This window comes from Anas acuta, chromosome Z, assembly GCF_963932015.1.
Source record: "Anas acuta chromosome Z, bAnaAcu1.1, whole genome shotgun sequence".
Taxonomy (NCBI): Eukaryota; Metazoa; Chordata; class Aves; order Anseriformes; family Anatidae; genus Anas; species Anas acuta.
Window position 1 is genome coordinate 8,143,123 of NC_089017.1, and position 17,985 is coordinate 8,161,107.

At 35.0% G+C, this 17,985-nt stretch overlaps 1 protein-coding gene across 1 annotated transcript in view; it reads left to right on the plus strand.

The window, feature by feature from the left end:
• The window catches only part of SLC1A3 (solute carrier family 1 member 3), a 64,318-nt gene extending 48,680 nt beyond the window's left edge, over window positions 1–15,638 (plus strand). The window contains exons 6-10 of the mRNA XM_068667098.1: window positions 4,823–5,118; window positions 7,011–7,244; window positions 9,336–9,530; window positions 11,597–11,731; window positions 12,989–15,638. Of these exons, the coding sequence (XP_068523199.1) occupies window positions 4,823–5,118; window positions 7,011–7,244; window positions 9,336–9,530; window positions 11,597–11,731; window positions 12,989–13,193 (1,065 nt within the window). The 3' untranslated portion in view covers window positions 13,194–15,638. The remainder of the gene's footprint in view (window positions 1–4,822; window positions 5,119–7,010; window positions 7,245–9,335; window positions 9,531–11,596; window positions 11,732–12,988) is intronic.
• The last annotated feature ends 2,347 nt before the right edge of the window (window positions 15,639–17,985 follow it).

Genomic DNA, 17,985 nt, shown 5'->3' on the forward strand with positions numbered 1-17,985 from the left:
CACAGAATACTCATAGTTCTCTGAACTCAGATGCATAATACTGATCAACAGCTTTGCACACATGGAAACCATCACTGGCATACACTCTCCACATTCAAATCACATCTATTGATATATTAGATGCTCACATTCTGCCTTTTCCAAAAGGAAGCTTCTTTCATGACAGATATGTGAATTAGAATGCACTGGAAGGTTTTTCTCTTTCTTTCTCACCACACACCAATTTTTCACCACTATTGTCGTGCTAGTCATTTCCATATGACATATGCTGCTACCTTCACTATTCAGGGGTTGTGATTTTTATCAGTGTCAGGAGAATCTGAAAAGACTAACTGCAGATAAATATGCAACTAAACAACTAAACTTTGTTAACTTTGTTCAAAATCTTCTCCATACACCTATATTCACCCCCAGTTAGAGGATATGTTAATAAATAATTGGATATATCTTTCAGTTCTAGCCACTAGCTTTTAATTTCTCTTTCTTTGCTAAATTCAAAGTTATCTATCATGTGGCCGAGCAGTCTGCTTGTTAGGCAGAAAGCACTTTATAACTGGTCATTCTTTGTACTGTACTCTGGGAATACATAAAAAGACAAAAGAACAAAAAACGAACTTGGAACATCAGGAGAATAATCAGTCTACAAATTTGAGGAGGGTTATTGTGTTGTATTCACAACACAGGTGGAACTGGGTGTGAGCCAAAGCTTAAAGAACTTAAAAGGTGCATCAAGTAACTGTGTTTTTAGTGTTTTTTTTTGTTGTTGTTTTTTTTTTTTTTTTTTTTTTTTCTGTTTTTCATTAATATTATTTCCCTAACTCATACTTACCAGGGGGGTTGGAATTGTAAATTGCACATCCTGACATCAGTACTAGTATATACTGTCTATTCCTCGTGATAGTTTTGGCTGGTTGAGATATATTTTAACCTGGCATCAGATCAGTGATATAAATTTTTATAGTTCACTTACAGATAAGGTTGTTCATATAAAACTATTAGTACTAACATGTATTAAATAGTATTTGCCTCTCTCCTAGTTTGCTCTCTATACATGAATTAATGGAAAAATTGTGAGTATTTTGCATCTGAAGTCTTACAAGGCAGAAATGTTTCTGCCTGGAGATAAAATGTGCCAATCAACCTCACAAATGACAGCACCACCAAGATGTTGTTTAGCCCTGTATAGTTGTGCCTACTGAGCGCTTTATGTGAGCAATTTTATCTCATTTCACCCATTATTGAATGATGGAAAAGAATGAGGATATGCAGAATTGTAGTGTGCCATTAAAATCTCAGTTTGAGCTAAAAAAATAATCTAGGAGAATTAAGTAGTTTTCCTTAGATGTCCCAGGATCTTGGATAACCGATTCCCAGCAAAATACAGTAGAGATCTCCCTGAAAATAGGGATCTCGAAAACTCACAAATTTATGTTTGTCACCAGTTTCTCGACAAAGTGGTAATCATCAGCTCTGCTATTACTCACCTAGTTCAAAATCTTTGATATCTTCTATCTTCTTGAAAGTGCTCTTTAGCCCCATCACTTTCTATAAAAAGTTGGCTTTTCACCATTCCACATACAGAAAAATGATTTTGTAGTCATCAAGCATTCAAGTATTTTGTGCCATCTGAAAAATCACTAACAAGAATAAACCTCAACCTACACTTTTTCCTTGGTAGGTATCTCCTTGGCAGTTCCTGTATTTGTTTTTTTCTTAATTTCTTTTGTTTCACCAGGAATCTTCTCATGACTTTTGATAGACAATGTTGTGTATAGGAAGGCAGATACATCCACAAATTTATCCTTACCCTCATTTATCAATAATGGAAGAATCACCAGCTCAAGTGACTGTCTCACAGCAAATAAAGTAATAAGAATAAAGTAAATAAAGTAAAATAAAAATAATAGTAATAAAATAGTAATAAAAGTAAATAATAAAGTTAAAAAAAAAAAAGTGAACAAAGTAATAAAAGCAAATAAAGCTCTACTTCTGTTGCTCAGATTCCAATTTTGAATAAAAATATGCCATTTAGAATGTGCCATTCTAAATAAACTCTTGCTCCACTGTTCTCCACACTGGAAAGGATTCTAGAAAGACTGTTCTCTCTAGGCTAAAGCTAACATTTCTGAATACTTAACTCTGACCAACAGAGTGAGTCAACAGAACAGGTTTACTGCTGTGTGCACCAGTACACAGAGTGCACAGTAGTAGCTGAAATGGAAACAGAATACACTGAGAGGTCCTACAATCCATATTATACACCTAAAGAGCTACCTAACTCACAATGAAATACATCCTCCCATTGGGAAAGAATTCCATAATCATCAGGAAATAATTAAGATAAAGTTAAATAATAATAATAATAATAATAATAATAATAATAATAATAATAATAATAATAATAATAATAATAATAATAATAATAATAATAATAATAATAATAATAATAAAGGAATACGCCTATTGCAACCTAAGATGATCTCTAACTGTGTTTTCAAAGATCAGAAACTTCACGTGATTGTATTTGCTGCCCAAGTCATTCTCAGGCCCCAATCCTAATTTTTGAGTCTAGTAGCTCCAACATAGGGGACACAGCATGGGGGGAATGCCTTGCAGAAACAAAGACTGTGGTAACACTGAAAGAAAAGCAGTTTATGACTTCACTCCTAACCTGTTCCAACAGTCAGCAGCCAGCACATATCTAACACTGTCTAGCAGCCATATAATGTGTTTCTTTTAACGTACTCATATACCTACTCATATAGAAATGAGAGAAGAATCTAAAGACAATGGAGGAGAATCAGGCAGAAGTCAGTTATTGTGCGCCTAGAGAAAGAAAGTGAGGAAAAAAACAGCAACAAAAAATGCAAACAGGAAATACTGTATACTATTAGTCTTTACTTCCAGTCCTCAGTAGGAGATTACTTTTTCATGTTTTTCTAATCTGCATGCCCACAAGTCCAGCATAAGTACACACTTCAGATATTTGCATTTAGGAATTTTTACCTCATTTTGCTTATACTGTGATAAAGAAATACAAATATACATATAATACAATCATCATATCCATACACTTAAAAAATAAATAATAATTAGAAGCATCAGATATATAGCATTAGGCAATACTTAAACACTCCTGTCAGGACTGAAATAAAATCTCTTTGCTGTTAACTTCTAGGTAATTTCATTTTCAACTCTAATACCTCTCTGTCTCTTAAAGAGGTAATCCCATGCCCTCCTTCCCTGGCTGTTTAGTCCCACTCTCAGTGTTTTGCCACTTCTGGCATGCATCTGATTTCTCAGCAAGCTGATTTACCTCCATAGTGTGTACAAAAAAATGGCCATCTTTTTACTTGATCAGTTTTCTGCTAATTTAAAGAGTACTGGCTCATGGGGAGATCAAACCTGAGCAGGCACAGAGAAGAAATTATCACAGATTGGATGGAGTGGGTGAGGGAGTAGGGCTGTGCTTTTCTGTGCCAGCCAACTGTTTGAACCATTCAGCTGCCTCTTCTAACTGCAGACCAAGACTTAAAGCTTTTAGGAAACTTTCATTTAAAACTCAAGAAAATCTGAGCTCCATAGAGATTTACATCTTATGACATCTTATTCAGAATATTTCCATATATCTCCTGTAAGAAAAAATTATCTGAAATTAGGAAAGACTTAAAACCTTTGGGTTTTAGACACAGCAAATATGTTGTAAGTGTACATCAAAACTATTCAGGCATGGAAAATAACAGAAACTTAGGTTGGTGTTTCTAGGTGTTGATATTCATGTCCACCTTAGTCCATAAACTCCCTTTCACTCAAATACTCTCCGATTATGCAATAGTTTCTCAATGTTACTAATAATACTACAGCTCTTGGACCAAATATTTCAGTTTTGTAGGCAGGACTAAAGAAATAAAAATCCAAGTTGCTAAATAATCTTGACACCTGCATTCCATTACTTTAAAACAATATTTAGCATCGTGAGATATATTAAAAGCATTTTACTAGTGATATACAGTATTCTCTGTGCTCAAAAAAACTTAATTAGGGCAGGGTTGAAGGGATTTTTGAACCCTGAAAGAAGTATTCCGGGCACATATTTCTCCTTGAAAAATAATTTGGTGGAATACAGCTTGTCAAAGAAGAGATTTAGTAGCATACTGAGATCTTGAAATTGATTTGTCCATTCCATAATGGAAACATTTAAAGTAGAACCCTTTCCTTAACAACAACAACAAAAACAATAAATATTAATGAATTGTTACTGCAAAGCAGGGAAAACATTAGTTTTCCTATTTTTGCTATGGCTTTGCCATAGCAAATTCCTAATTTCAGGTTATAAAATATGGAAAAAAAAAAAGTGTATGTTATGTTTAGCATGCATTCCATCTAATATTTTTTGTAATTCAAAAGAAGAAAAAGTAAGGAAACTCCAGAGCACATGAACGTATTCCAACAGCACACACAAAAAAATATTCATTTAACAGTTAAAAAAAAAATAGGTGAAAAAATGACAATTTATAAAAATGCAAACTAAGTATCAATAATTTTGTCACAGGGCTTATGAGCATGATAAATGTCTTTGATTTCAACATACTTATGAGAGAGCAAATACTGGAATCTAAAGGGGCGAAAATTTAGCTCTTGAAGTCAACACAGATTTTTGTTGTTTTCAGGAAGGTCAGGTTTTCATCACAGTACATTTTACTAACAAGTACTACACAAAGAATTCAAATGTCCTATAGTAGTAATTTAATGTGTGATTTTTTTAACTTTGTTTGCTATAATTCACATGATTTCCATATTTCTGTTCTTTTTGTTTTACCAGTTCAAAACTAACTATGAAAAGAGAATGTTTAAAGTAGATATTCCACCCAATGACACATCCACAGTGGCTTCCATAATAAACAATGTGTCTGAAGCAATGGAAACTCTCACCCAAATGAAAGAGGAAATGGTTCCTGTTCCGGGTTCTGTAAATGGAGTGAATGCCCTTGGCTTGGTGGTTTTCTCAATTAGCTTTGGCTTAGTGATCGGAAGCATGAAGGAGCAAGGTCAGGCATTAAAAGACTTCTTTGATAGCCTTAATGAGGCTATCATGAGATTGGTAGCTCTAATCATGTGGTAAGTGCCTCTGATAAATTCTGCATTAAGTTACTAACTATTTTTTTTTCACCACAGTCATGCACTGAATAGCTAGAATCTGTCTGGCAGAAAGTCAGACAACAAGATTTTAAATTCCTTGTAGCCTTTTTGGTAAGTGAACCCAAGAACTGTAATTCTGTATATATAAGTAATTTGTTAAAAAATGCCTGGTCTTTCAGAGTGCTTGGCTTTTGGCCCTGAGCAAAATCAGGATATATGGCAGAATTTGCCAGGCTTATACAGAGCCATTCTATGTCTTCATAAAGATAGTAATCAAAACAACATGCTGTCAGAGTCCTTATAATCTACTTAGACTTCATTAAAGGAAACCGACAAATGTCTCACATAATCACATTTCTATGCAGCAAGACTTTGCTATCTTTAGTTTCCAACACAACTGGTTCCTGGTTCTTGTGTAGTGTGTAAATACGTCCTTGCATTGTAGCTGCACTGCACACAAACATACATAACTTTTGCTACTTCATTGTTGTGTTCAATAGATAAATAAAACCAATAACTTTTCCCTCAAATACGAGGTATAAAGTCTTTTAAACACTGAAGTTTCATCTTTTTGTCAGGTAGAAGGTTAATTATGAAAATAGTCTGGAATGTCTTGGTGCCTTCTTTACTACGGAAAAAATAACAACCAAAAAACAAAACACAAACACACACAACCAAACCACAGAGCCCTAACACACACACTTATTTTGCGGTATTAAATGCGAAAATAAAAAGTATATAAGTATATATAATTATAAAAGTATATAAATATGCTTATATATTTTTTCACATAAGTATATAAAGAATAATATATATAGTATATAAAGAATTAAATATTATTATAATATTTAAATAATAATAAATATACATATAAGTAAAAGTTATCTTAAAAATCTATATAAAGAAAAAAACGTTTCTCATTATTTACTGGCAAACTTAAGATGATAAAGCACTGAGTAGTATCTGAGAAATGTGTACGTGGATTTTATGGCTAAAAGTGCAATTGAGATACACTAGATGATGGTGTGCTCTGATAACTTAGTGTAAAAAGATGGGTTAGCATTTATGGAAATGATGCTGTATAAAAGTCTAGCTGTAACAGATTTGTGTTTCTGAAGACCTTAAGAGATTTATGTCTAGCTCCTTCTTCATTTGTAGCTGTCTTTTGGTAAGAAAAAGCAGATTAGACTACTCTGTCAGGGCCCCACAGAGCCATAACCTCTGCCATACAGACAGCTCCATGCTAGTGTTATCCAGTGCCCCAGTAGGAATGGCCAGAAGCCACTTAAATCATTGGAAGCGTGAGTTCTTTCCCCAGTAACATGGGAAACAGCAGTGGAGAGAGAACAGAACTGGGCACTTGGCATAGTCTGCAATGATGTTGGATGCGCCTTCATTCAAACAGGCAGAATTATACCAGAATTGGCTAAACTAGCTTTTAGATGACACTTGAATTACAAAGGGAGATCATCTTCCTACAAGTTAAAAAAGTTACTGAAGAATTTGAATTGAGACTGCTCTTCTATAGGCTCATCTTTACATGGCAGTTTTTTTCCGGTGTCTATCCAACCCAGGTTTGCTATGTGATTTTCATGCTTTTTAAGCAGTTCTTTAAGATTTCATGTATGAAAGGTGCAGTATACATCTCCTCTTCCTATATTCCTCTCACCAGAGCCTATTAGAAATATTCACTGCTGTGGTTTCATCTAAGTTGACCTGTTTAGAGTTAAACAGTTAAACTCTCAGATTGCTTCTGAATAATTATAGTCATCTTACCAGTAAATGCTACATTCATGCTTTCATATAAACACCGAAGATATAGCTGAAGAAGTGTTTTTTGTCCAATATCAATTATAATTTCTTATTTGCAGGTATGCACCACTTGGAATCCTCTTCTTAATTGCTGGAAAAATTGTTGAGATGGAAGATATGGGTGTGATTGGTGGTCAGCTTGCCATGTATACTGTAACAGTTATCATTGGTTTGCTTATTCATGCTGTCATTGTCTTACCTCTTCTGTACTTCCTGATCACTCGTAAGAACCCCTGGGTATTTATTGGAGGCCTAATCCAGGCACTAGTCACAGCTTTGGGAACATCTTCCAGGTACAACACATTTTAAGTCCATATTTTTTCTATAGTATTATTGGTTTCGGAAACAATTTTGTCTAATATAATTGGTTAACTTCATATTCCAATACTGGGCACTTTATTACTGTTCCACTACTCTCTGATAGAGGTGGTTATTATTATGCTGACTTGAACCTTATTTTTTAATGAGACTGCTTGAACAGAGATTAAATAGGCGTGTTTGGCAATGCATACTCTATGGCTGGAACCCTTGTGACATTGCCTTGGCCTTTGAGATTTGTAGGTAGTTTGTAACCACTTGTTGGTAAACAAGTTGGTAAACAAAATGCTGAAGCTGGCAAACAAGGCTTTGCATTTGCGCATGGGAAAACAAAACAGCAAAGGGGAAGGCTCAGAAGGGATTGTGTGAGAGAGTGTGAGAGTCCTTCTTGGCACATGATATTCTGTGCTAAAGATCCTGGTAGCCAGTGATGGATAGTACGACAAGCAACAGAAATGCCCCTGTTGTTACCTGTTGATGAGGTCAGAGGAACCTCATGTGAATAAAAACCCTGTTTGCATCTATGATGAAAGGAAATATTGCTATGATCAAATGTTTCCTATACCATATGGCCTTTCATAAAGCACCTTCCACTTCAATAGATTTTTAAAGTATCTCATAAAGACAGATGTTTTTGGTCAGCCATTCTGCATAAATAAATTCAAGACACTAGAGTTTGGGTTTGTTTTGAAGATCTGGATTAGAAACTACTAGGATTATTAATGTAGAATCTGATTAAGTTTTGTATCAACAAAAATGCTTTTAAGGAACAATGTCCTTATCTTAGTGGGTAAAGAGGGATGATTACTACGTTTCTTATTTAGCATTTTGATGTCAATCCTTGCAATCTGTGGAATGCCTAAAAAGTAAATGTATTAATAATGATTTTAATAGGAAGATGATACAACTGAAGACAAGTGACACAGTTTAAGAGAAAATAAATAGTGCCAAATAAAATTAATATCTAATTTTTACAATACTAAAACTTTGGTGGGTAACACTAATAGTTTTAAGAGGATATTTTCCAATGTCTGTGAAATGTTCAACTTGGAGCTACTCAAGATTCCAAGTAAGAACATAGACTGATGCTGGATCAAGAGAGCACACTACAAGTGCATTTAAAAACTTCAAAATTCAACAGTAAGTTGATTGCCATCAACGACATTTTCTAGCACAACCTCCCACAGCCCTTCTTTACTTAATACTTTATCAGTATTTTTATTTTATCAGGATTGATAAAGTTTACAAAAACATGAAAGTCTGTGAAGTACTTGGCAATGAAGATGTCACAGAAACAGAGTAATTTGAATTGCTGAGTCTTGAAAAAACTCTTTATTTTGGTGTAATCAGGTGTAGCTATACATCTTCAAAGAGCCCTGTCCACTCTTACAAAATAGCCACCTTATCCTTCCTTCTGAGACAGTGTCTCTGAAATGTAATTTGTCAACCTGTGGGCTGAATGGGCAGTAGTAGAGGAAGCAAATTGTACAGTTAGATTGATCTTTAACTGGGATGACTATTTATTTGGATGTAGCAGAGTGTAAAGATTAATTGGTAAAGTGGTGTAATCATCTATCAGAATGCCCCTTGCAATTGAGCCATTAAATAAAGAGGGAGAAAATATGCTGTTTAGTGAAGGTTTGAATAGATGAATTTGTATAACTTCAGGAAAACAAGGCTTAGGAGTGGTTCAGTCATAACTCCATGGCATCAAAAATGGGAAGTGGGAACTTTAAAATAGATAGTTCTGCCTAGCATGCCAAAGTATAACAAAATCTGATGACAAATGCTGAAGTTAGACACATTCAGACTAGAGACTACATAGTAACAATAATGAATGACTGGAAAATCTTTCCAAACACATTAGGAGAATCTGCATTATTAGAAATGTTTAAATTCGGCCTTGGCTTTATTTATTTATTTATTTTTGATATTCTGGTAGATCACATAAAAACAAAGACAATCAGAACAATCTTTCTTGTTATAATAACATAAGACACTTTGCACTCCTCTTTGTAAAATGTGTACCAAGTAGTGTATCATGCGTTATCTTCTTTTTGTTTCAGTTCTGCAACACTACCTGTTACATTTAAATGTCTAGAAGAAATAAATGGAGTGGACAAACGAGTTACAAGATTTGTTCTCCCTGTTGGTGCTACAATTAATATGGATGGAACTGCTCTATATGAGGCTTTGGCTGCAATTTTCATTGCACAGGTTAACAACTTTGATCTGAACTTTGGGCAGATTATCACAATCAGGTACAGAAGCCATTACTACCTACATCTACTAAAAGAACCTTTGTGATGACTCCTTCTTGCCGTTATATGAGGGATTAAACAAAAGCATCTAGAGCTAAAAACAAGAACTGCTACAGTAGCTGAATAACTATAATGATTTACATCTTCTGCACAGAAGAGCCCCCCCAGCACTTATTCTCCATTAGGTAAAAATTTAAAAACTAGAGCATAACACATCTATCACTGAACTTAGTACACTGAGTCAACAGGAACAATATTTAATAACTTTTTAATTTCTTTTGTCATTAAAAATTTCTTTATTAAGAATTCATGCAGCTGCTGGGAGCTGTGGACTGAATATCAGAACTGGATAGTTTACTTTGCATGTATCAAACCATAGCATAAGAGCAGCACAGTGGCATGGTACCATGGCTAACCTAAGGCTAGGAGGGGTGGTGTTTTTCTTGTCTTCATGGCCTCAGGATACAAGTAGAGCAATTTGTGTAAGGAGTAGAAATACCTTTTAGAGTAGAAATACCTTTTATTAGTTCAGCTGATAGAAGTGGAGAAGATGAGTATGTTTTCAAGCACAAAAGCCTTCATGTTTGAAATAGAACAGAAAAACAAACAACAACAACAAACATGCTACATAGCAGTTGATGTAACCGATCTGCATTAATGTCATTATGTAACTCAAACAATTTAAGAGAAAAGGGTGATGGGTACCTATGCAAAAGAAAGAAATGTCAACAAGGGGAGAAAGGGACACTAGGACAGGGAGGGACAGGGAGAGAAAAGTATTTATCACTCAGTACTGAACATTCAGATAGTGGTAAATGGGGAATGTAGGAGATTTTCCAGCAGAAGTGCTTTTCTCCTTAAAAAAACAAACAAACAAATAAACAAACAAAAAACCAGCTTAATTCAATATTCATCAACAGAAGGCATAACTCTGCCTCCACACTCTGAGGCAATAATTCCACATTCATTAATACTAGAGCTGCTCGCTGCCAAATCACCTGAAAAAACAAATTCTTCCTAAACCAGGTGTGAACAAGCATATTTATGTCAAGTTACTAGAGTGTATGATTCAGGGTTCCTGCCAGCTTTCTGTTTTTTGATGGCTGAATGCCAACAGCCAGAGGACAGATTATAATTCACTTAGCATAAACTACTGCATCCTGGTTTGGGGCCCCCAGCACAAGAAGGATATGAACCTGTTACAGCAGGTCCAGAGGAGGGCTATAAAGATGCTCAGAGGGCTGGAGCACCCCTCCTGTGAAGAAAAGCTGAGAGACCTGGGGATGTTCAGCCTGGAGAAGTGAAGGCTCTGGGGACACCTCATTGCAGCATTTCCATACTTAAAGAGGTCTCATAAAACAGTTGGAGAAGGAGTCTTTTCTCGGGTGTATATTGATAGGACAGAGGGGAATGGTCTTAAAAGAGGATAGATTTAGATTATACATTAGGAGGAAATTCTTCACTGTAGAAGGGTAGTGAGGCACTGACACTGGCTGCCCAGAGAAGCTGTAGATGCCCCATCCCTGGAGGTGTTCAAGGCCAGCCTTGATGGGGCCTTGGCCAACCTGATCTAGTGGGTGGCATCCCTACCTATGGCAGGGGGGCTGGAGTTCAATGATCTTTAATGTCCCTTCCAACCTGAGACATTCTATGATTCTATGATTCTATAGTGAGGTAGACAGAGAAAAAAACTTTTTGCATTAGGTCTTCCATGACAAAATTATCTCCTCAAATTCACTTTTAACATGTTTGAGCTGCTGGAGTGCATTTGTTCAGCAAGTGGTGGCATGTACCTATGTTTTTGACCATCCATTAGCATCTTCCAGGGTATTTACAGTCACAAAATCATGTGTCCATGGTTCTGGATAAAGGTTTAGTGTATATGTTTTAGGTTAAAATTCACAAAGCCCTGCATCTGTGAAGTGCTTGGATTAGGGAATGGAGTCATTTTTTTCTTTATTACTGAGTAAATGGATTCTTGCTTCATATGTGTTGTTAATGTTTGCCAGATGATAAGGTGTTTACTATGAAAGTCAATTAATTTTTCTTGTGGTCTCTTTTCTCAGCATCACAGCTACTGCTGCCAGTATTGGGGCTGCAGGCATTCCTCAAGCTGGACTGGTCACCATGGTCATTGTGCTTACATCAGTTGGTTTGCCTACAGATGATATCACTCTTATCATTGCAGTGGACTGGTTTTTGTAAGTACTTTTCCAGCATCATTAAGAGCTTAAACCACATGTACAGTAGCCAGGGATATTTTGACAACACTGCAACCAGTGGTGTACTTTTGCTGTCGAAGGTATTTGGAAAGAAATGCTGAAAAGAATCACAGTTTATTGCAATTAATGAATATTCTTAGACCAGATGGTAAGAGGTGTTACTTATTGATGGTTCCACTTGTGTGCAAAAGCTTTACTTGGATCCTTACGTGGACCCTTACTGTACTAGAACTTTCAGATATGCTGTAATTCAACCAGAAAAGAATTGCTATAGTTTTCTGTTGTTGTTGTTTTGTTTTGTTTTGTTTTGTTTTGTTTTGTGGGCAGTTGATGAAAACCTTTCCATCAATCAGGCTCAAAGCTGACTGGTTCAGACCTGACATATTTCATTACAGACCTGTTGTCTATCTAATCCAGGAATCTACATCTTCCCCATAGACACAGAAATGAAACAGTCATGTAATTCTTACCCAGCAACCACAACGTAGAGTCCTTCAGCTTTTCTATTCCTCTGTTTGCAGTATGGCTACACTTGTAGGTATATAGGGAAATCTCATAGAGAAATCAAAGAACCAAATCACAACTAATTTCTTCCAACCTCTATTTGCCCATTTTCCAGAGCCTTTTACCCTTCAGTCTTCCCAAATGATCCCTGTAAGAAGTTGCCTATGTCTTTTTTCAGAATGTTAATATCTTCCAATAATTATCTAACCACATGCCACAGCCACAAGTGAGTAGACACCCATCCATTAACAGTACCACTCACTCCTCATCAAGCTGCCTCCTGCATCTTCTGGGCAGAGCTTTCTAAGAGGGATGAGTTGTAGTTTACTTTGAATCATTTCATCTGGATTTCATTACTAAATTACTGACCATACTTTATAGTCAGGAGGGAAATGACAATAACATACATTTTCATTGGCTTTCTATGTTGAGAGGATATCAAACAAACCAACAGTGTATAGAAATACTTCTGAGAAGCATCTGTCATATGCTCCTTTTGTCATGCTCATCACACAGTTTCTTCTTGTTGTGAGGTATTTACATATTTTGTGCCCCCAAATCCTAGTATATTGTTTATTACTGCAGAAGGAATCGTGGCATTAACAGTTACATTAAATGTATATTCCTAAAATGACTGTATCAATAAGTAGCTATGAAAAGGTTTTTTAAACTAGTCTGCATGCTTCCCAGAACAAGTGGTAAAGCCAAGGCTAATTTACCATTTCTTCTTAGGGATCGTCTCCGTACCACCACCAATGTCTTGGGAGACTCCATTGGAGCAGGAATTGTTGAACACTTGTCACGGCATGAGCTGAAGAACAGGGATGCTGAGATGGGTAATTCTGTGATAGAGGAAAATGAAATGAAGAAACCTTACCAGCTGATCTCACAAGAAAATGAGAGTGAGAAACCATTAGATAGTGAAACCAAGATGTAGGGTAAAGAAGGCAAGAGTCCAACACTACAAGTGTGAAATATACACACTTATTCCAGCCATTTATTTCATGAATTTACCAAGTCCACTTATTCCCTGTAATCTCCCTTTATGCTTGCACTGGAAAGAATTAATGAAAATATATTCCAAATTAGCAGTGATCAAGGTATATGTTGTCTTCCCACTTAAAAAAATAAAACAAAATAACAGGCAACAACACTGGTCCTGCTATACAAGTGATAACTGGGGATAAAAAAATCATAATCAATTAAGTTAAAAAATAAAAATATAAATCAGTGTGTGTGTTACTCGGTCCTGTAAATGTGATTTTTTTTTTTTTTATGAACTGGAAAGTAAGAACAGATAACAGAGCCTGAAAATGGTTTTATTTTTTTAAATACCTGTTGTGAAATTCCTAACATCTATAAGCACACAATCAATACTTCTAACTTAATAACTGCATTCAGCTAAGTAAATTAACAACATTTTTTGTTTTTTTCATCTGATGTTCTTTTGTCCTAGCATTACATCCTTGTTCAATTACTAGCAAGACAATAAAAAGGACTGTAATTGAAAGGATTAAAAAAAGAGAGATGTAAGTAAAGAAAAAACAAACAAACACAATCAGCACTTTTATCAGCTGACTTGAAATACTTCAGAGAAAGTGATTTTATCTGGACACAGTTTTTTGCATTGTCCTCAGCTGATCTTGACAGACACCTAGTCAGCTCCCACTGACTTGTCAACATTTATGTATGTACCTCCACTCTGGATTTGCCCCCATAATTTCAACACCATGACCCAGCTGAACAATAGATGTGTGTAAGTGCTTGTAGGAGCAAAGCCCTAGGCTGTATTGACTCTGGGACTGGAAATGCATCTTCATCTATGTGTGGAGGAAAAAAAAACTAATAATAATAATAATAATAATAATGCTCTGGGTATGCCAATTAATCTCCTTAATAAGCAATAATAAGACTATGAGGGAGTGGTATCCCTCTGCAGAAAGTGCAGAAGGGTGAGATGATCATATCCTAATGGGACTGGATTCTAAATCTGAATCCCTGATGCCAACAAGGGACTTTCTGATTGGAAAATTTCCAAACGCTTGCTCACTCTACTGACAGCAATAAAGCTGTTAGTTGGATTTACATTTTTTTGCATGGAGAATGCTTCCTAACTACATGACAATTTTCAAAATCCTTGTGCATTTATTGGCAGCATCTCAAAAATAAAAAATAAATAAATAATTTTTTAAAAAAACAACCCTTTAGAAAGCAAAACTAATGGGTGCTTTTTTACATTTTTCTAGGAAAAAAATATATAAAATGCAAAATAGTAAATACTATAATAAATACTGAAAACTTAATTAGAAAGAATTTTAAAGCGCAATATTGTAGGTTTCTTTCAGGAAACAGATAAACAAAGAATGAAAAAAAAAGGGGATAATTCACTTGTAGTCTAGTGGCTGTTAGTTCATTTCAACATTATTCTCTGATTAAGCCCTGTTCTAGAAATGTAAATTATAAATATTTTTTACTTTTTATCTTCTATTATTATAGAGGTTAAACTGGAAAGTTTAATAATACACTTGTGGTTGAAGGAATGAAGAAATATTAATTGACAGGCACAATAATGTTGAGCAATCATTTGTATTCAAACATAAGTTTCTCTTCTTTCTGCCTTCCCTGTTTAAAAATAAATAAATAAATACAAATGAAGGATTCCCTTGCAATGTCACAGTTGTTAATCAAAAAAAAAAATAGTATGTTCCTTTTGTCACTAAAAGAATATAAATACAGTGTGCTTGACTGTAGTGAATATTTCAGCATCTTGACAGAAGGCAAATCTTTTTCCATGTCTAAAGTAACAAGGCAAGACTGTTTTTTTTCAGGACTGAAAACTCCTGCCCAGCTTCTCCTGTTGAGTAGCCGAGACAGCATGGGCAGGAAGACTTCAGTGACTGAAGTGAGCCGGGTTTAACCCAGACTATCAAGCAGTCAAACCTGCAAAACTCTAAATGAATCTCTGGCTGAAAGAAAGCAAGTATGATTTATTTTTTTCTAACAGAACACAAATCTAGAATTCAGACATTTTCTGATATGTAATTAGAGATATTTTTATATAGCTACTGTATTCAGAATATGTGTGTAAATGTTAACTGTAGAATTTATGGCATAACAATTTAACTTTTGTTAAGATTCTGTTTGGAAATACATTGCAAAGGTTTAATGTAAATGGCTGTCTTTCTATGACATCAGCTGAGAAAAATGAATTGTGTCACAAAGTATGTGATCTTCTTTTATACTAACTGTTTCTTTTGGAAATCAGATATTATAGAAAGATTCCTTTTCCCATCCCTTATTGGTTCTGCATTGGTATGCACCCAGAGTGGATTGAGAAACATTACTTTGTAGATGTATTTTCAATAAAAATAGTTTTACATTACTGCTTTTTATTGGGGGATTTATTTCAAAGGCTCTCTAATAGAATCTTCACACAAATTCAATACAAACAAACACATAATATGCAACTTAGGAATTACAGGCCATTATATACAGTAGGATCTGGCTATAGTAAAGCTTCCTCATTTTAAATATCTGCTTACAGTTTCAAGAAAAAAAAAAAAAAAGCACAGAAAAAAGGAAAGGGTGGGTAGAGAGGAACATTAAAAATAAAAAGAATCAAAGTTAATCAAACTTAATTTCAGTCAAATTCAGGTATATAACTTCATATTGATATCTGCAAAATATTAAAATATTAAAAATTTATATTTGAGTTTATACAACAACTGAGAAGTAGTCATTTCATTCTGGATGTGTAATTACATGGTCCAAATGCAGAAATATCATGGTGCCATGTGAAGCAATAGAAGTCAATTGACTAAGATATTACAGCATTGTTACATTGCAGTCGTCCTAGAGAATCCACTGTTTTTCTCACAGAAGTGGTTTGGGATGGTGTTAAGGTCTATTTGGCAACAACTTCAGCTAGCAGAGATACCATCTAATGGAAATTAATGTCTTTCCAGAAGGAGTGGGAAGAAGTAAAAGACATGAGCTGAATCACTTGAATTTGGAAATCTATGTTAACTGGAGCAGATGGAGGCAGCAGGGAGATGCCCTGCCTTCCTGAACATACACCACCAAACCACTGGACAATGACCTCTATTAATTGACCTGTAGTATGTTGAGCAAAAACCATATATAAATACAAACATGATTTAAAACATAATAAAATAAAATAAATCAAAGAAGAGATAGAGTTATAAAGTGCATAAGCATATTTTTTCCCATTTTTCTCCAAGTTATCTAAACTTTCATTCATTCTATCCAGTTAGGTATCATTGTGTTTCTAGAATTCCTATTATAATGGGAAGAGCTATAGAAAAGAGGGTTAGTGTATCATTTGGAGGCATTTCTGGCAGGGTGGTCTCACTCACTTTTCACCCCACCCAGAAAAAAAGATCTCTTGTATTCCTTAATTTTTCAGTAGTTGGGATACAATACAGGCATGGAAGTTGGGATACAATACAGCCATGCCGTTCTTAGGGAAGAATTTATGTCTCTGTGACAGTGTGTGGCCCATATAAAGCAAAGGGATCATGCATGTGGAAAATCAGCTACTGGCACAGAAAGTACTTTTGCCTTCCTTTCAGAAGAACTGGGTTTGCATGAGTAAAATTTGTGTTCCAATGCAGGCACAATTGAAGAGAAACTGAGGGCATTTATTTCAACTGACACTATAACATGTACTTGGTTTTTAAAAGTTACAATGAAAATGGTACAGAAGAGCATGCCTTGCTTCTGGTGTGATCAAGTGTGCTAGTTGTATTTGCTGTGATCAACAATGTGTGATCAACTTGCTCCCAGTGTGATCAGCTCTTTCCCAGAACAAGATAAAAAAATTGAGATGAACTGATAGTTCACTCATTCTTTGGCTTTCTGGCATCTTTCTACTAAGAGATTGGCTTACACTGGGAGTATGGAATAAGAGAGAGATGGAGAAAGATGTCTACACCTCCATGCCAAGCTGAAAACCCAGACTTGCAACATCAGAGAAGCAGTGAGATTCCCTCTGATAATAAAAAGAAACGCAGTCAGATGATAACATCCTGCATCGTGATCCTTTTTCTGTCCCTCTGCCTTCCTCCTGTCTCCTCAGATGTCTCTAAGATACCCAAATGTATCTAAAATTCCAAAATTTTACTATAGGAGCACTTGCATATCTAATTGAAGTTCTTCAGCATGCCTCATTACACAACTAGGGCTGCACAAATAATTGAGTTTATACTTCAGTGAGAGAACTGAAAGACTGGGGGGGGTATAATGTTTCCAGGTCATCATGAATCATTTTTTTTTCTTTATAATGATAAATTAAAATAAATGAAATGAAATAATAAAATAAAATAAAATAAAATAAAATAAAATAAAATAAAATAAAATAAAATAAAATAAAATAAAATAAAATAAAATAAAATAAAATAAAATAAAATAAAATAAAATAAAATAAATAAACTGTCAGCCTCAAGTACGAAAGAATGAAAGAATATGTAAGAATGAAATATTTCATTCTCCACTTCTTCAAACGTCTCATTTTTATCTCATTTTTGGATAAATTTTAGTCTACTCTAAATTAAAAGAAATAGCTGTAAAATGAATGGTTACTCTGAAATAAGAGATTGAACAATTTAGCTAAGAAAATATCAAGTAGAAATATTTCAACTTTTCTGTAAGAGCTCCTCACTTTAAAATCAGTTATGTTCATAAAAGTTGGCACACCTTCACAAGTACTT